At 40.5% G+C, this 21,116-nt stretch overlaps 1 protein-coding gene across 1 annotated transcript in view; it reads right to left on the bottom strand.

Annotated features, from left to right (window-relative positions):
- GPR153 (G protein-coupled receptor 153) overlaps nucleotides 1-21,116 on the bottom strand; it is a 939,480-nt gene that overhangs the window by 32,757 nt on the left and 885,607 nt on the right. Inside the window, exons 4-5 of the mRNA XM_044063018.1 lie at nucleotides 16,414-16,603; nucleotides 7,318-7,502 (exon numbers count right to left, since the gene is read on the bottom strand). Coding sequence (XP_043918953.1) covers nucleotides 7,318-7,502; nucleotides 16,414-16,603 — 375 coding nt within the window. The remainder of the gene's footprint in view (nucleotides 1-7,317; nucleotides 7,503-16,413; nucleotides 16,604-21,116) is intronic.

Genomic DNA, 21,116 nt, shown 5'->3' on the forward strand with positions numbered 1-21,116 from the left:
TTGGGAGGGTGGTCTGTAGCAGGCTATAAACTGGAAGGCAGTTTTACCCACTGTTAGTTGCACATGGATAGTCTCTGATGCTTCGTGCTGTGCCACCAACCTGGAGGTGTGGGTATCTTGACGAATAGTGATACTCCCCCTCCTTTTGTGGTTCGGTCCAAGTTTTGGGGCCGAAAAACATGGTATGAGGTATAACCTGGTAGTGCTGGGGTGCTCTCGACAGCCTTGAACCAGGTTTCTGTTACTGCACAGATATCGATGTTCTCCATGCTAAGGAGAGTTTCGAACGTGCATCTTGAGGTTTAGACTTCTGGCATTGAGTAGCATTACTCTTAGTTTTTTATCCCTTGTGATACCTATGGAGGTGGGTTTGTCTTTTGAGCCTTGCCTAAAAAAGGCACTATGGGGGTGGCAAGAGCCTTTGCCAATATCCAAAAGCCCAGGGTGACAGGTGCAAGCCATCCCTAGCGAAGCATCGTGGCTTGTCGAGCATGTCATCCCAGGCTGACAGGCATTGCATCCCCTTTGAATGACACCAATACTTAAGCCAATTGTTGAAATTGATCATCTTGTCTTCATATTGTGGCATCATTCTTGGTGAGGGTAAGATGCTACTCAAGGTCAGGGTCATACCGGCCTGGGCCACATGCTCAGAGAGCTCCTCTATGTCTCTTTTCATGTAGTCCAGGGAGGTACGTCTCAGGTCATTCACACCAGCATGGACAATGACTGAGTCATATTTGTGCTTGCCTTGGAGTAACCTGAGTGCTTGTGTTATGTGGTGGATCCTAGCGCCCGATAGACAGCTCACCGTGACCTTCTCCTTGTTCAGCCTGGTGAGCGGGACGTCAGTGTGCCTGACGACAGAGTCACCTATTACAAGTGTATCAGGTGTGTTGTTTAGCCTTAAGGGCTGTGACTGTTCGGCACACTGGCTTTGAGAGCTATGTGTTGCACGTGTTTTGTTTTGGGGTAGCGGTTGCTTGGGTGTCTGCTTTGGAGGTCTCTGTTGCTTAGGCAGATTTTTATTTAGAGCCTCTGAGTATGTTTTTGTGTGTTTATGTGTTTGGTTTGCTGTCGTGGTAGGTCTATGTGAGACTGGAATTGTAGTGAGTGTGGTTTCCTTCTCCTCCTGACTGGTTACGCCAGTACTGAGTTGAGAGAGCTTAGCCTCCAGTTTGGCTGTATGGTTGCATCTCTCACATGTGTTGGAATTTGTTGGGAGGAGGACAGGGTTGTCTGTGTACATGAGGCAGTTGTAACATTGCCTCAAGATTCCCAGATTCACCAGCTGGACCAGAGAGAAGATTGACAACTGACCTTTGGACATGCTAGAATAGTATTGGGAATTCCTTTATAATTGAAAAAAGGGCCAATGGGGAACAAGGTACTCAAGGGGAGTTTGTGAGGGTGTAGTGCTTTTAATTTTTTAGTGCTGACTTATATAATTGCTTTAGTGATCAAGTGCCAGGCATTAGAGTAGGAATAGGGTGTTTATTATGAGAACTAGGTCAGTTCTAAGGGAAAAAGTGAAGAGCAGACATTGTGGAGTCGAGAATGGTTTAAACCCAATTAAGTGGTGTTGCCTGATGCTGCACTATGCGCAAAATCGTGCAAAGCCACGTTATAGCGGGTTTTATACAGGGGGAACTTGAAAGAGCTAGAAATTGGCCCAAAATGGCCAATAGACTACCAGATTCTTGTGCTGGGAACACTCCTCCAGGGATAGATAGGCTGCTCTAAGCTCCCCACTGCCAGTGGTGAACAAAGAAGCCTCCCTTTATCCAAGAAAGGAAATGGGCAACACAGGAACTTAAGTCCAGAATACAGCAAAGCCTGTATTTGGACTACTCTAGGTCAGGAAAGACGGGAAACAAGGATAATTTTTTTTTCTTTTTTGCAACAAACAGCAGGAAAATGCAATAAATATGTAACACAGGCTAGCGCACTTGAGTGTGTAGCCTCAACAGGTAAATGCAACAAACAGGGCAAACTTTAAAAGTGCAGGTGCAAAAACAACTTTAAACAGTTTAAAACAGTTCAAGAAGCAGAAATACTTGCAGTTTAGCTAGATCGGACAGTCGCCCAGGTAGTAGCAGCAAAAATAAACACTTTTATCAGGTTAGCAGTCGCTCTTTTAGCCTCTCTGCTGATAGCACCACTCTGCAGGACCACTAGGAGCTTGGCTGAGTAGTAACAAGCGCAAAAACCATGCCAAAGCGGGTTTTATACAGGGGGACTTGAAAGAGCTAGAAATTGGGCCAAAACGGCCAGTAGACTTCCAGATTATTGTGCTGGGAACACTCCTCCAGGGATAGATAGGCTGCTCTAAGCTCTCCACTGCCAATGGTGAACAAAGAAGCCTCCCTTTATCCAAGAAAGGAAATGGGCAACACAGGAACTTTCCAAAGGTCCAGAATACAGCAAAGCCTGTATTTGGACTACTCTAAGTCAGGAAAGACGGGAAACAAGGATAATTTTTTTTTTCTTCTTTGCAGCAAACAGCAGGAAAATGCAATAAATATGTAACACAGGCTAGCACACTTGAGTGTGTGGCCTCAACAGGTAAATGCAACAAACAGGACAAACTTTAAAAGTGCAGGTGCAAAAACAACTTTAAACAGTTTAAAACAGTTCAAGAATGCAGAAATACTTGCAGTTTAGCTAGATCGGACAGTCACCCAGGTAGTAGCAGGAAAACACTTTTATCAGGTTAGCAGTCGCTCTTTTAGCCTCTCTGCTGCTAGCACCACTCTGCAGGACCACGAGGAGCTTGGCTGAGTAGTAACAAGCGCAAAAAACGTGCCAAAGCAGGTTTTATACAGTTCAACTTCTGAATATGTAGGTTCCCCTGCAGCATTTAGTTTGGCTAACTGGAACAGTGCTGCTAAACTCATTAGCAGCTTACACTTGACTTCAGACTTAAGAATAAGATTCAACAGTTAAAATGCAAAGTCTGTTTCTCTTTTCAGGACTCATTCTAATGAGTATTCATGATCATATAGCTAAAAAAGTTGCAAGGCTATATCACAATCACTCAGCTATACTGGGTTGCAAGCCTGTTCTGCATTGTCTTGCTCTGGTTAGTAGACCAGGTTGCAGAGCTAAGTAAATTAACACAAGAGTCTGTCTCCAAGCCTTATTTTTTGAGATGGTAACAGAAAAATTTGCAAATTTAAATTAACACTCTCTCTCTGTCATCAGACCTCCCAATGGTAATTGATAATGGTCCAAAACTTAGAAGACACCAAATGAACACACAATGTCTTTTCACAGACCTCCCACTGTTGTGTGGTGTAGGTTTCTTACTACATGCCTGTCTTCTTCTTCTTCTCGCTTTTTTTTTTTTTAGGGTCGCGCCAGCGGATCACCTTGTCCGCACATTGGATGGCAGTAACCTTCCACAGAAGGCACACAATTTAGAGTGTCCAATCCACCTGCAGCATGTCTTTGGGATGTGGGAGGAAACTACTACATGCCTGTCTTAAAGTTCTTTAATAGTTGTACTCACAGGTGTAGCATTCCAATAATCCAGGCTCTGTGTTTAAAGGCAGAGAAGAATCTCTGGCAAACAGAAATAAGAATTTAGATACACTACTTTGTTTTTTGAAATTATAATAGAACAAAAGTCTCTGTTGAACAATGATCTCTGCAACTCAAAGTTTCTGGAAAAAAATATCATTAGTAAATAAAAGTTAAATATCTCAGTGGATGAACAAATCAGCATTTCTGACTTGGCACTTGTTCATGTAACATATATGGCGCAGCACATGGTGGAACAATTTCTGGACTTCCCGTGGCAGTCCAACAGCATGAAATGAAGATTCACCATCCTGGTGCCACGTGGTTTCTAAACTAACTTTGCAATCAACTTTTGCCATATTGTCAGTGAACCCGCCTTAAATTGGCACCTTTCTCTAGGTGCCACCAATTATCGGTAAATTCAAAGGGACACAAGCTCTTGCTCCCTAATATCCACTGGTACAACTACACATCTTCAGATATTCCACCAGGTCTGCATCCTTAATGTGCTAAGTAGTTCTACTCGTCCCCCTGAGTACCATCTGTGAGGCAGTCCCAATGGTGCCATTACACACACACACACACACACACACACACACACACACACACACACACACACACACACACACACACAGATACACTTATTACTGTGTTTGTAAAACATCAAATATAAGGTGTGCCTGCATCTACAGGAGGCAGGTATAACTACAGGGATCAGATACACAGGGATACTCTGTATAAGTCCTTCAGGGTCTTACTTATCTGCATTAACTCTAAACGTCTTAGTAAATGTGACCTTCTTCTATGAAATGACTATGATTTCCATAGGAATCTTGTCAGTCACAGAATGTAAAAGGGTGCTGTAGGCTTTCCTTGCCCACAACAACCTAGAGTAATGAGAACATATTTTAATCATGCTAAACTCTGATTTCAGGTCCACAAATGATTTGCCAACAAGCAGCACAACAGCAATTATTGTGTGGATATGTCAAGAAAGAGTAGCAGCTACAGTGACAGTTTCAGCCAGAACAATAAATATACCAAGATCAGATTCAGTCAAAGGAGTTCTTCATAAAGTCCGTTGGATCTGTGAGACCTGTGAGTTGAAGCTGTTCTGTGACTGCTTTGCATTTCTTGGCTTACAGTTTCCATGATTCCATTGTTTTTTGCCATTTGAACTTGCATTGTTGCAGTTTGTTTAACTTAATAATATATTGCCCGAGTTTAAATTATTTTTCTTTGAAGTTTAAAAGAAAGTTCTTTCACAAAAATGGCAAAGGCTTGTGTTATATTCCTTTGACTGTGAAAGGATTCATTCTAGCTCACTTGTGGAAGGGGATGAGAAGAAACATTTTAGGGTAAGCAGAACAAATCCAGGTTTACTCTGTTAGACCCATTAGCTTGGATGTTGAGTACTTAAGTTGACTGTTTTTGTTTTATTGTTTTCATACTTCCATTGTTTCTTATTTTTTTGCTCTTGTTTTAATCCTATTTGCTGGTTGGGTACTCTGGTTGGATACTCTATACTGGACTTACACCTCAGTGTTCTGTTGTGCAGAGCTGCTGAACAAGCTATCAGGTGCATCTTCCCAGAGAAGTTTACAACCGACCTACTAACCCTGCAATATCTGGAGCAGGGACGACTGATTACTGGAGAGTCTATAAGCTGCTTCACATGAAGCAGCTTGTGGTAAGTGTTCCTGTTTTTTCTCCTGGAGACAAAAGAAGCAGAGGGACATTTGTTATTAGCTGCATGCAGCCGAATTGAGATTAGTACAAACAGGACCAAGTTAGCAGTCAATTGACGAATCACTGTTGAATTCTGGGCACTTTCTGTTATAACCATGTCATTATTCAGTATAGTAAGTAGTTAGTAAGTTATCTGATCACTCACTGATGGCAACGATTTAAAATGTCAGTTCTTGCATTGTCGAGTCCTGAGACCAAATAGCGAAAATTTTAACTTGCATTTTCTAAGTCTGAGATGGCCATTTCTCAAACTATTCCCTTTTCTCCAAGGTATGGCAATCTCAGAGATGGTATGTATAAGTTTAGGAGGGATGTGGGCTTGTCTCCTATATCAGGGGTGTCAGGGGGCTTGTCTCCTGTACAAAAAAAAAAAAAAATTAAAGCAATAGAGCGATGTTCATTATTTGCTCTTCTCCTGTATTTTTGTTCGCTAACTATGGCGCAATTTCAGGGAGATCTAATATCTGTCAGCATGGCAGGTGATGACTGATAGTCCAGGCTGCTTCACCAGGAATGGCCTGAATCTCTCTCCTCACGGATTTTGCTTACTGAGCCTTGGCTAGGACTTTTTCTGCTACCATACATCTTTTATAAGTAAAGTCCATCTCCTGCAAATTCCAAACTAGTAAATTCCAATCTGACTTGCATAAACATGATATTGAGCAATGCTAGGAGCATGAACATGAAAATTGAGTGACTCAGAGTCTTTTCTGTCACTGAAACTTCCTTTTAACTCACTTACACCACATCTCCATAAGAGAATGCTTTACTGATCTAGACCATATAGGGGCTACAAAGACGTAGTCATATTGGATCTGCTGAAAAATGTCTTTGTTCCAAGTTGGACTTTCTCAATAAACAAATGTTAAATAAAATATTTAGAAAAATATGCCATTTAACATATAACTATAAATCAGGATAAATATTCCATTGTTAAATTAAATTCTAGTACATCTCATTGCAAGAAAGTATTTTTACAAAACTTTTTGCCATAGTGAATGTCTTGCTTGCCTGGCTAGACCCAAACTACTGCAGCTATTATATTATATTATACTATATTGAATTATCAGTTAATTATTAATAATTATACAATGACCCCCCCCATTAATATTCCAAAATGTACACACTGGTTGGCCAGCGTGCCTGTTGTAAATTCCACACTATACTAATGGAAAAAGGTCCAGTCGCCTGAACTTTTTTCCGTTGGTATAAGGTGCCCAAAACTTTTTTTTTAATTAAAAAAAAAATGGAGCAACAGAGACTTTCTTTTCTCCTTTGCTTCCGTTTCAAAGCATTGATGTACTGGGTATGTATAGGAACGCAAGTCCCATACGCATGCACAGTACATCAACACAAGCAAGCAGTGTACCACCACCGGCGGAAGAAAAGTAATGCGTCGTTATACAAAGACATTATTTAAAAAAACTAAGTATTTTTTTTTCTTAAATAATGTCATTGTATAATAGAAATAACCGACTCCATGGTTGTGGTATACTGAAGATTTACCCACGGTTGGCTTTATTTAATCACTCGGTCTTCGCCCTCGTGATTAAATCACACCAACCGTGAGTAAATCTTCAATATACCACACCACCTAGTCGTTTATTGCTTAATTATCTTTATCAGAAAAAGATACAGCAGTAATAAGTCAAAAGACTTATGTTCCTGTTTTTGTGTATGAGGATCATGAGATAATTTTTCAGGCACACTGGGAAAGAGTTCAAACCCTTAAAAAAGCCTTTGGAGCTCATATGTGAGAGGCTGTTCCCTAACATTTCCATTTTTATCAGTCTTGAAAACTCACAGATGTCTTTAAGGAAATTAGAAACCTTATGTCTTTACTGCAAAAGATGAAGATTTTTCACTAAATTCTGACAAATCAGTAGAGCCACTAAAGCAACTGTAGTAACTTTTTTTCTTAATGAAACAACACTGCCACAAGGTCTAATCAGTGTTCCAGTTTTAGTGATTTCGTGCATATTTACTGAAAGCTATTAACCAAGCAAAACTGAAATGACAATGATTATAATAATGTTTTAATATTACCTGTAAATATTGCATCTTATCTTCCTGCAGCTCTCTCAATGGGTAGATTTGGGGAAGGCCCCTCTCCAGTGCTGACAACTCATACTTGGAAAGGCGGTCCACTGTCAGGATGTCACCTGTGCAGTTAAACTCATATGGGCTCTCATACATTAAGTCAGGATGAATGCCTCCATCTTGACTGTTCTCTGCAGGAAGAAATATATGGTAGTTATATTCCACTTATTAGGATCTGTAAGTGAAGACATCAGTTAACTGTAGATTACTAGAACTGACAGCAACCATTTGCAAGTTCTTTTATTTATTAATCACTTGATCCAAATGGCTGTTTTTTCCATTAAGTCCTAGGCTAAATGCACAAAGTTAAAGAGATTGTACACATGTACCATCCAACCTGTATTTTCTTTTTACGTAAAACCTTATTTGATAACCAGGTAGGAAGACTAGCCCAGAAGCTCATTTGTTTTTCAACCACAAGTTAGGAGACAAAAATTCAAAAAATGATATTACATGCTAGTATATAGCTGTATATCTACAGAAATGGTGTGCTCTGTTTTCATGCAGACATCTTTTGTATAATTCCTCATCTATATTACATAACTGTATACGATGTCTATATAAAAAAAATATATATATATATATATATATATATATATATATATATATATAAAATACATATATAAAATATAAAATATCAACAAATCGTCATTCCGAACTGCACCAAAGTTCGAAAATCAGCAAATTGAAAAGCAGATTTGCTGATTTTTTGAACTACAATTTCAAATAACATATTGTAATGCAGGGGTGCAAGCCCCCCTTCACCCCCCATGCTGGGGACTGCTCTCCCCACACCCCCCTACTTTATTATTCTAACTCCAAGGTCACACTACAGTGGGGAAAGGGTCCACTTCCCGATTTTCACTATAGTGTACTCTGCACCCAAAATGCCGAATCTGCAATGAGCGAATGTCAATGTGCATTTGCTCATTGCACATTCGATGCATTTTTTTCGGGATCCGAAAACTTTTCAACAATGTGCATTTCGATCTTTCAAAGGTAAACCTATAAATATATATATATATATATATATATATATATATATATATATATATATATATGTGTGTGTGTGTGTGTGTGTGTGTGTGTGTGTGTGTGTGTGTGTGTGTGTGTGTGTGTGTGTGTGTGTGTGTGTGTGTGCGTGCGTGTGTGTGATGTGTGTCTGTGTGATGCGTGTGTCTGTGTGTTTGTGTGTCTGTGTGTGTGTGTGTGTGTGTGTGTGTATATATATATATATGTGCGTGTGTGTGTGTGTATATATATGATTGTCTCATCTAATATTGAATGGTTAAAAAAGAGTGATATTTTTAATATCAAAGCACAGAATATCAGAAAAAAAAGAAAAGAAAAAAACAGTATTTTTTACAGGGGGGATAGCTCACCCTGTACCCTCCATGTGGGTGTATGCACTATACTCCCTACTAACTATATATCAACTCCAAGATCCCACAACAGTGGGGAAAGGTCAAAGTCCCACACTCAGCTGTACAACGATCTTGCATGCAGAGCAGCCAATATGCTGAAAATGAAAAAGGAATCCATGCTCTTTAGAGCATTCACTCATCAATTGCAACCATACACACACACGCACACACACACACACACACACACACACACACACACACACACACACACACACACACGTATGTATTTGTATATGTATATATGTATATATGTAGCCACTGTCATCCCTTGGCACAAAGGTGGAGTGTTCAACAATCCAGGGAATTATAGACCCATCAGCCTAACTAGCCTGATTTGCCAGGCCCTGGAACGGATTATCATGGACCTGATTAACAAAGACTTTGGCAACCTCTAAACACTTGATCCCACACAGCCTGTTAAATTTGGTCGATTTTTTGAGACAGTCAACAAGGCCATGGACGGGGGAGGACCACCACCTAACTTGACCTGGCCAAAGCCTCTGATACTATTCCCCACTCAGGTATAATAGATAAACTCTCTCAACTAGGCATCAATCCATATGTTACCAGATGGGTAGCAAACTGGCTTACTGCTAGAATCCACCCAGTCAAAATAGGGGAAGCCACCTCAAGCAGAAGACCCGTAATGAGCAGTGTACCCCTGGGATTGGTCTTAGGGTCTCTGTTGTTTGGGACATACTTTTCTGAGGTGCAGGCCAAAACCAGTGGGCTATGGCTGACCAAGTTTGTAGATAACTGCAAGCTGGGCACTGTCATCAATTCCCTTAGTGATGTGGACATCCTCCAAGAGGGTCTCACCCAAACAAACGACTGGTGCCAGAAACAAGGCCTCAAGGTGAATGCCAAAAAGTGAATCATCATCCCCTTTGGGGAGTGTGACATCCCCACAAATGATCACATTAATAACAAGGTCCTAAGCACACAGTCAGTCTTAAGGGACCTGGGCTCCCAGATTGATAGCAAACTAACTTTTGACCACCATATTGCCTCCATTGTACGGAAAGCTTTCTACGTGGCCCAGCCCATTAGGAAGGCTATCTTATTCAGGGACAAGGAGGTCATACCATTCCTGTATTCTTCCCTTATAGGACCTATTATTGAATGCAATGTCCCTTATGGCACATACCTCACAAAGCACATACAGCAGCTGGAAAGTCCACAGAGGTTCCTCACCAGGAGAATCCAGGGCCTCAAACATCTACCCTACACAGATAGGCTAATAGCCCTGTCTGTCTACTCAGTCTCATACAGACTCCTCAGAGGTGAACTCTGTCTGCCATACAAAGAAATCTCAGACCTCGCCTTGCTGGGACTACTGCATATCCACAAGTCAAGCTCCACTCGAGAAACCAGCATATGTGACCTCAACCTGGTCTGTGACATCAATAGGACTTGGTGGGACAGATTTGTGTCCCAGAGACTCCCCATTCTGTGGAACAGACTCCCTCTCCAGATCAAGCAGAGTTCCTCATTAACCTTTTTTAAGCGTGGCCTGGATAATTGGATGAGGAACAGAAAATACACCCCTGGGATTCCACCTGTGTCCCTACTGGACAGGGACTTTGGGTGCTGACTTGTTGGAATATGGGCTAAATTCTTGGCTAGGCTTGTAAGGGGTTAGAGGCCAATAACCTAGTAACTTCCTATGATTCTATTATCATATATACATACAGATATATATATATATATATATATATATATATATATATATATATATATATATATATATAGATATACAGTGGATATAAAAAGTGTACACACCCCTGTTAAAATGCCAGGTTTTTGTGACATAAAAAATGAGACCACAGTAAATAATTTCAAAACTTTGCCCACTTAATGGCTAAGGTGTTTGCCTTACAAACACAAGGTGCAGGGTTTGAGTCTCACAAGGGATAATTGGCTAGGCTTAAAATGGCTCACAAGGGCAGTTAGCATAGTACTAAACTATGAACCTATGAACCTACAAACCTATAACCTGTACAATTCAATTGAAAAACAAACAAAAGCCATGGTTCACAGAGAGCTTACAAAGCATCAAAGGGATCTCATTGTTAAAAGGTATCATTTAAGAGAAGGGTACAAAAAATTTCCACAGCATTGGATATACCATGGAACACACTGAAGACAGTCATCAAAAAAGTGGAGAAAATATGGCACAGCAGTGATGTTGCAAAGAACTGGACGTCCCTCCAAAATTGATGAAAAGACAAGATGAAAACTGGTCAGGGAGGCTGCCAGGAGACCTATACCAACACTGAAGGAGCTGCAGGAGTTTCTGGCAAGTACTGGTTATGTACTACACATGACAACAATCTCCCATATTCTCTATATGTCTGGGCTATGGGGTAGAGTTGCAAGACGGAAGCCTTTTCTTACACAGAAAAACATCCAGGCCCAGCTAAAATTTGCAAAAGAATATGTCAAGTCTCCCAAAAGCATGTGGGAAAATGTGTTATGGTCTGATGAGACCAAGGTTGAACTTTTTGGCCACAATTACAAAAGGTACGTTTGGCGCAAAAACAACACTTTGCATCACCAAATGAACACCATCCCCACAGTGAAGCATGGTGGTGGCAGTATCATGCTTTGGGGTTGCTTTTCTTCAGCTGCAACTGGGGCTTTAGTCAAGGTGGAGGGAATTATGAACAGTTCCAAATACCAGTCACTTTTGGCCCAAAACCTTCAGGTATCTGCTAGAAAGCTAAAGATGAAGAGGAATTTCACATTTCAACACAACAATGACCACAAGCATACATCCAAATCAACAAAAGAATGGCTTCACCAGAAGAAAATTGAAGTTTTATAATGGCCCAGCCAGTGCCCAGACCTAAATCCAATAGAAAATCTGTGGGGTGACCAGAAGAGGGCTGTGCACAAGAGATGCCCCCTCAATCTGACAGATTTGGAGCACTTTTACAAGGAAGAGTGGGCAAATATTGCCAAGTCAAGATGTGCTATGCTGATAGACTCCTACCCAAGAAGAGTAAATGTTGTAATTAAATCAAAAGGTGCTTCAACAAAGTATTAGTTTAAGGGTGTGCACACTTATGCAACCAGTTTATTGTACATTTTTTATTTTTTATAATTTTCCCCTAAATGAATGCTCAGTATGTTGTATTCAGTAATTTCTAGGTCAACCATTTATCATGGCACACATTCATGATGTAATTGTACGGGTGATCATGGTGCAAATACTACCATATGTCCTTGCCCAGGAATTTTGCTAGGTGGCAATCTCCAATCTTTGGGCATGCCCATATGATAACAATTGTACAATACAAACTCCAAATACCTCACTGTAATTGGGCATCTGATAGCCCCACTTCCCATTTTTAATTAGATGATTGTTGTACAATATTAGAACTTTCTAGCTATCTGGAATTTTGGTATGCAGGTATTTTCTGGATGTTTCTGTCACACTGCTATGTACCTTTGTACAATTTCATTTGTAAATGTCATCTTGAAGTAATTTTTATAAACTGTGTTTTGGCTCAGAGTTTCATAAACTGAACATCATAGTTCAGGTGATGGTGGTTCATACATGGTATTTTGAAAAGTTGAGTACAGTGTGTGTGTGTGTGTGTGTGTGTGTGTGTGTGTGTGTGTGTGTGTGTGTGTGTGTGTGTGTGTGTGCGCGTGTGTGTGTGTGTGTGTGTGTGTGTGTGTGTGTGTGTGTGTGTGTGTGTGTGTGTGTGTGTGTGTGTGTGTGTGTGTGTGTGTGTGTGTGTGTGTGTGTGTGTGTGTGTGTGTGTGTGTGTGTGTGTGTGTGTGTGTGTGTGTGTTTGTATTTATATATACGTGTGTGTGAGTTTAGGAATTGTCCAAAGTGGAACTATAAACTTGACTGGGCAAAGTGAAAGCAACAAAAGTCACTTATTAAGTGAACCTTTCCAGAAAGGAATCACAAAGCCATCCACTAAAAGCCTCACTCAGCAATCTGCCGCCATCTGAAAAAGTAATTTACCAAATATAAACTGTCAAACTCAGAAAAAATACTTGAATTTAAGTTGATTATCTGCTCAGTAACAGTCAAGGGCATCCAAAAATGAAAAAAAAAAAAAAATGATTAAAGTAAAAGGATAAATACCACAAAAAAGAAATGTCAGTGTATTAAGGGACAGGAAGAAAATGAATTGTACCATCAGAGAAGATCTGCAGTCCCCACAGTAACAGAAAACAGAAAGTCAGTCACGACACTGCATAAATACAAATTATACCATGACCCCCCATTAATATTCCAAAATGTGCATGCTGATTGGCCAGCATGCACGTTGTAAATCGACTTATACTAATGGAAAAAGGTCCGGTCGCCCGGACTTTTTCCATTAGTATAAGTCTCTTTTAAAACACTGTCTCGCTATGTTCAAAGAGTTTAACATAGCGACACAGGTTTAAAAAAAGCAACGGAGATCTCCGTTGCTTTTTTTAAAGCTGTCTCGCTATGTTAAACTCCTTTAACATAGCAACACAGTGTGTAAAAAGCAACGGAGATCTTGCTTTCTCCATTGCTTTTGGCCACAGCTCTGATGTACTGCGTAGGCATGCGCAGTACATCAGAACTGCCAAGGATACCAGCCAGCTGCAGAAGGGCAGCAAAGAGGCATTATACAATGCCATTATTTAAGAAAAGTAATTATTTCTTTTCTTAAATAATGTCATAGTATAATAGCAATAACCCACGCCTGGGTGTGGGTAATGCAGGATTTACCCATGATTGTCTTTGTTTGGTCCTGAGGACGAAGCCACGCCAACCGTGGGTAAATCCCGCATTACCCACACCCAGGCGTGGGTTATTGCTATATTAATTTTTAAACAGTTGAAATACATATAGCAATTGCCATAGAAACCGAATCAAATAAAGCAACCAAACCAACTAATAACAGTGCAGCTTACATTGTATCTTTCTGTTCTTGATGTAGTCAACAAACTGACTCCTCTTGTGGGCATTTCTAGATTTGTGCTGTGGTGGAAAACTGCATACATGTTTGTAAAGCACCATGTTACTGAACTGCTATGAAGCACTATGTTATAGACATTTGGCCTACCTTATGAGTTGTCGATTCTTTTTATGTCAGTTTGCATGGCAACTGCGTGTAGTTATGAGTCACAGAAAATTTAAATATGAGAAAAAACTACTTCTAATTTGAACATGTAATGCAGAATTTCTGCCTTACTTGTTCAATATAAATCTCACATTCAAACAAGAAGAAAACACATAACAAAAAATAAAACATACAGGTAATTAAATTAAAAAAAATAAATAATACAAAAAAACTATAACAAATTACTTAAAGCAATCTGATATTTTCCAGGCATAATCAAAAAGAGAAGAAACATCAAGCTTCACGGTTTTGCACAGAAGGGTAAGCTATGAACTGCTAACAAGCTGTTAATGAGCTTCATCACGTCATCCATAATTCCAGTCTCTCAGCCTTCATTTACGTACTGTGTAACTGACTACAAATAGGTCACTGACCAGACAGTGTTCCCAAATCTCCCATGAAAGAGATTTGTACCTACTGGGCTTACCTGGGTAACAAAATAATGGAAAACAGCAAACCAATAAACATAGGTTATAAATTATATAAATGCAGCAGTTAATATTTCTCATAATTGCTATTAATTTTGTTTAAAAAATAATAACAGACTTTTATCTTGTATTACTCCCAATGTCAAATATGTCTCAAAATCAATAAATACATTGCCTCATCTTTAGCATATAAAGCATTAGCGCAATACATAAAAGGGACTATTTTAATCAAAATAAGCAAATATATTGAAAGACACAAATGCACACACACACACACACACACGCACACACACACACACACACACACACACACACACACACACACACACACACACACTACAGTATACAACAAATATATCTCAACAAACACAAACAGGCTACTTCTCTAAGCTCACTAATGCCCTAATGCCTTCCGGGGTGATTGTTATATAGAAATAAATATTCTTGGAGTAAAGAGGGTTTCTTCCAGGATATCATGCCCTGCAACACCCTGCATGGTTCATTGTTTCCCTTTAATGCCCATCTTGTCAGCTTGCATATATACATATCATATAAGAGTATGCATGGCTCCTTTGTTGATCTTAGATTTACAATTAATAAGTTCACTGGTTTTTTGGTACTGTAGTAGTGCTGTGAGGGTTATGCTAACATTTGTAGGCAGTATTGCTAAAGCTGCATTTTAATTATTGTAATGTTAAGTTCGACTTTTAATTTTTTATCAGTTTTGACAGTAATCAGTATTTAGAAGGCTGGTTGCAGTTCATGATTAATTTACATTTTCAATAGTTTAGTGTAACTGCTTTCATTCTAATCATGTTATATTTCATTTGTATGGGTCTGATTTATTTATTTTATTTATTTAACATTTGTTAACTGGGAAAGTCCGACTTGGAATGAAGCCAATTTTCAGAAGCGGCCTGGAGAGAAGTTCCAGATGTATGTCTTTGTAACATGGGAGGAAACCAGAGCTCCCAGAGGAAACCCACACAAATGCAGGGAGGACATGCAGACTCCACACAGATGGCATTCCAGCCGAGAATCAAACCAGAGAACCTCTTGCTGTGAGGTGACAATGCTACCGCTGCACCACTGCACTGTCCTTATGAAGCTGCATTTTTTTAGTGGACTGTCGGTATGTTTTTACGCCTGTGCAATGAGTGTATATTTTCCTTATGAGTGGGGCTGAGTTATTCTGATTAATGACAGTCATAGAATGGTAGTATGTACTTGATGACACTAATTGACAATGATGGAACATCATGATACAATGTGCATCATGTGAAGTGAGCATATTATGCTGCTGAAAGCACTAACCAGAGTGTTTATTAACATGCAAAAAGACATGCATCCTGGAGTGATTTACCACGTATTTATGACAAGGCTGTATTAAAAAAGCTCCAGCTCTGTCAAGTCCCTGGTTGAAGAGGATTCAACTCTCTGATTTAATTTCATAAGAAACTCAACCGAATGCAAAAAGAAAGTAAAGGCAATAAGAAAGTCCCCCCTCCACTGCCATGTGGGAGATAAATGTCTTACACACCCTGAACTTATATCAACCAAATCCATGATTTCACAACCTTGGAAAAAAGAGAAGTTCACAAAAGCAAAGAAATAACACATTTGGAAATGGTACCAGCAGTGATTTCCTTATGAAGAACAGCGACTGGGGAGTTTTATAATGGGAAGCAGAACTTGACTAGTTGGTGCAGGAAATATTAAAAAAGATGGATGCATTACCCACAAATTGTGCCTTGGCTAGTTTTATTACAACAGCTACAAAATTGAACATTCATTCTTTTTTTTTTTTTAAAGACAAAAATCCAAGCTTAAAAGGGTGTGAACCATATGTCAGTAAAACTTGATCAGAGACACCTGTTTACTCGCCCAAAATGCAATAAAATAAATAACGACATGAATTACATAAATAAGGCCCATGATTAAGGCTGTCCATTTTACTGTACCTCATATAAACACAAGCAAATAAATCAAAGAGAACAGGATGGAATATGATGTGGAATATTTAACTATTAATTATGCAAATTAATTTCTGCACATTTAATTACTCACCATCATCGACATCGTCATTGGACATAATTGCTACGCACTTTTCCCAGACAGTCTTGATGTCTGCCCTGTATCGATCACAAGCCCATAGAAAGATAGGAAGCAGAAGGGACTGAATGATTGAGCTCCACAGGACACACAGAACCATCCAGTTATAGGAAGCATCATACTTCAGACTTGCAACGCTCACCACCTATGCAATAAGAAACAAAAAGGTGACTGTTTCATTCTAACCAGTAGGGCAAACAACCACTAAGAGCTGCATCATATTCTGGGACTGATAATCACTAAAAGCATTTCTGGATTCATGCAAGAATACAAATCTAAAAACAAAACAATGCAAGTAACATTGGATATATGTCTTGCTCTGTTTCCCTTTCAAGGCTGCATATAACAGGAACAAGAGTTACAGCTTCACTTCTCAGTTCAACCATGTCACAACATTCAGTGTGCTGCTTTTAATTTTTGAAGGACACAGTGATGTACTTCTTTTTCCTACGTGGTTTTCATCTGCCTGCTGAGCATCAATGCCCCCCCATCAGATTTGACACCATTTGTGTCCTACAGTGGCTTGACATCAGATCCACTAGAGTGAGAGCAGTCCAGAAGAACAATAATTTAGGCAAACAATGGGGAGTTTGTGCTCTTATCAGCATACTAACAATCCAAGCATTTGTGTAAGCCCCTATCCCCGGCCATAGGCAGGACAATAGGCTTCCTACATCACTTCAGGAACTCACAATGCCCTCAATGTGAGCATTTGTGTAAGGCCCTTACCCCTCCCATGGGCAGAATGATAGGATACCTACATCAACTCAGGAAGTCAAATGCCCTCAGTGTGAGCATTTGCATAAGCCCCTAATGCCTCCCATGGGCAGGATGATAGGCTGCCAAGATCACCTCAGGAGCTCACAATGCCCTCCTCCTATGAATACATGTTGCTGTGCACTTGTTAATAAAAGCATACCACCAGGCAGTCTCTGAGCAACCCTAAAGCTTGCCATCAGTACACCCAGTGCAAAACCACTCCTCTTCTGGGGGATCATAACTATATGCCTTCTCAACTTGCCTTCTACCAGAGGATGGCATACCTACACTCCTCTGACAGCACCATCAAGCAGCAGAGCCAATAATCAAACTCAGGGACCCTTGGCCTTAGTCATGGCTTTATCTCTCCATGCCATAATTACTGGCCAACTCTGTGAGACATCAGTTAATAGAAGGGCCAACTTATTTTCCAAAAACTTTGGGTTTCACATATGTATCTTTTACCCTCTTTTATCTGACTATCAAGTCCCCCAAACTCTTGTGGAACTGTACATCCTGCCATATAAATTAGCAGTGACACCCCCCCCCAGGCTGGGGAGAGTAAACTTATCGATAGCCTACCTTGTTGCTGTCAGGCTGCCTGATACTGTCTCCACATCAGCCCCTGGGTGTGTCTCCTCTTTCTACAGGGGAGTAGCCTTTTGTTTGACATACTCTATTAACTGTCAGTCCTCAGTGGGCAAAAGTCAGGGGCTCCAGCTGGCAATTATCCTTGAAAGAATCGGTTTCTTTTTCAATGTTTGTGCCTTGTCCTCATCTCATTTGCTAGTGTTGTACAATACAATGTCCCACTATTCCCCTTGGAAACCAGATGTGTGTGCCACTGGCACCCCACCTAAGTACCATGTTCAGTCATAGCCTCACCTCAGGCTATGTGTCCACTGAATGGCGCACAGTGACGGTTATCCCACTCCACAAAGGGGGAGCCACCATAGACCCTGGAAACTACCGCCCCGTTAGCATGTTGAGCCTGGTCTGCAAGGCTATGGAATGTATCATCATGGAACTTATAAACAATGACATTGGTAATTGCCAAACTCTGGACCCCACCAGTTCAGGTCTGTAAAAGGCAGATCATGTCTCCTAAACCTGATAGACTTCTTTGAAGCGGTCACCAAAGCTGTAGATGAGGGTAAGCTGGTTCACATAGGCTATCTAGATCTCACCTAGGCTTTCAACACCATCCCCCACTCTGGAATTATACATAAACTTGCTAAACTAGGTATAAATCCCTATGTCACAAGATGGGTTGCCAACTGGCTCACTGACAGAACCCACACTGTGAAAGTAGCAGACTCCAAATCCAACTTCAGACCAGTGACAAGTGGAGTATCACCAGGTTCAGTCTTGGGTCCTCTCCAGTTTGGTATCTACTTCTCTGAAGTACAGGCTAACACAGAAGGTCTTTGGCTAATGAAGTTCACAGATGACTGCAAACTAGGAGCCATAATCAAAACTCCAAAAGATGTGGACATCCTACAAAAGGGTCTCGCTGAGACAGATGCCTGGTGTCAAAGCCATGGCCTCAAGCTCAATGCCAAAAAGTGCATTGTCATCCCTTTTGGTAAAAACTCTGTACCCATGAACTACCACATAGGCAGTAATCTACTTAACACAGAAAATGTGATAAGAGACCTTGGGACACAAGTGGACAGTAGTTTCTCCTTTGATAATCACATTGTCACAGTTGTCAGGAAATCCTTATACGTGGCACACCTCATCAAAAAAGGTTTCTCATCCAGGAAAAAAGAGGTCATTGTTCCCCTCTACTCGTCACTCATTAGACCCATTATAGAGTACAACGCCCCCTTTGGTATGTACCTCACAAGACATCTACAACAACTGGAAAGGCCACAGAAATACCTCACAAAGAGGATTACTGGCCTCAAATAGATGCCCTACGCAGACCATCTCAAAAAACTGCAGCTTTACTCCATCGCATATCACCTACTCAGAGGTGATCTCTGCCTAACACACAAAGTTATGTCAAACCCAGAGCTTTTGGACATGCTCCACTTAAAGAAATCCCAATCCCTCTGACGTACATGCTCTAGGGACCTAGACCTTGTCACCACAATAAACAGAACATGCTGGATGGATAGATTCCTGTCCCATGGACTTCCCATACTCTGGAAGAAACTACCTATCTATATCTCAAACAAAGCTCCTCATTAGCACTCTTCAAGAAAAATTTTGATGATTGGATGGGAGATAGGAAATTCCACCCCGGGGATCACTTCTGTGGCTCTGCTCGACAGTGGCACAGGAAAATTATTTTCTTGGGTGGCAAAAGCCAGGGTACCTTTTGGCTAGGCTTATATAGGTCCCTAGGGCCAATAGCCTAGTACCTGCCTATAAACCTATGAACTACACTCCTATTGCTTGTCTATAGCATGCAGTCTTCTTAATTGGGCTTCTGTATGACTGATCCTATGCAGAGAGCCTTCAAATATGAGCCACCATCCAGATACAGATTTTGCATAAGGAACATGGGCAGTTCCATCCCCTTAGAGATGACCAAGCTGGCATTGGCTGCTTCATTACTATTTCCCTATGTTTATTTTATTTTATTTATTTTACATTTGTTGACCGGGCTAGTCTAGCTGGATACATGTCCTTTTTCAGTAGAGGCCCAGGGAGAAAAGCTCCAACATGAAGAGAAGACACAATACATTTACATACAGAAGAAATAGCATTAACATAATAATAAAAGAAAACAATGAAATTTACATACTGATTAAATAACATTCACATGTTATGTAGATAATCTTAAACATGGTTACATTGAGAAGCCGTGAGGTTAAGGTTATAAACTCTGAGATGGGGAAGAGACTGAGGTGGTATGAGACCTTTGGGATTAGTCTGGTTTAGGACAAGGGCATAGCCAGTGTGACTTAAGGAATTTTTTGAGATTATTTTTGAATTGATTAAGCGAGGTCGTAAGTCTTAGGTTGTTAGGAAGGGAATTCCAAAGTTTTCCGATGGAATTGGCATAGAGAGCATCACCACCCGAATTATTAGATGTAATGGTTAGTACCTGAACACTTTTTGATGATTGTAAGCAGTTTAGGTTGGAGTAGGCGGTCAGTATTTTACTAAGTGAGGGGGTTCTATCCGGTTGGTTAATTATTTTAAATGCTTCAGTGAGTTGGTTGAGTTTGAGAAGACTGGGCAGTTCTAACCAACCAAGTGTCTTTAGGTTAAGGCAATGGTGAGTACGATAAGGTGTTCCTGTTATAAATTTGGCTATATGATTATAGGCAACAGAGAGTTTATTGAGCTCTCGCTTATTGAGGAATGAAAGTACCGGGGAGGCATATAGGAGGGTGGAGAGGAGATGAGTGCGAGCAATGGTTAGTTTGGCATAAGGAGTTAAAAAGTTCTTTATTCTGTACATTGAGCCGTTTCTTGTTTACAGACTTAATGGTTTGGCTAATGTGCATATCAAATTTAAGCTTGTGGTCAATAGTAACACCTAATGGTTTGGTATTGGAGACAGGCTCAATGATGGTGCCATTGGTGGATTCCACGTGGAAGGTCATGTTGTTAGCAAATGGAGGTTCTTGTCCTAGGGGAGTAGATACAGAGGGGAAAAATAGTAGTAACTTGGTTTTTGTTGGATTAAGTATGAGTTTCAATTCAGAGAACCATTTTTCGACTATAGCAAAACAGTGTTGGGTGATTTCTTGGAGTTTTGGGAGAGAGACGTCAGAGCAGATCAGGGTGGAGTCATCTGCATATTGGATGCAGGTGGCTTTGGGGATGACTAAGTGAAGATCATTTATGAAGACGGAGAAAAGAAGGGGACCAAGTATAGAGCCCTGAGGAATGCCAGTGGTGTTAGGGAGCAGGTGAGATAGCCTGTTTTGCCATTGGAC

Source organism: Protopterus annectens, chromosome 2.part1 (genome assembly GCF_019279795.1).
Source record: "Protopterus annectens isolate FY-2018-M chromosome 2.part1, PAN1.0, whole genome shotgun sequence".
Taxonomy (NCBI): Eukaryota; Metazoa; Chordata; order Ceratodontiformes; family Protopteridae; genus Protopterus; species Protopterus annectens.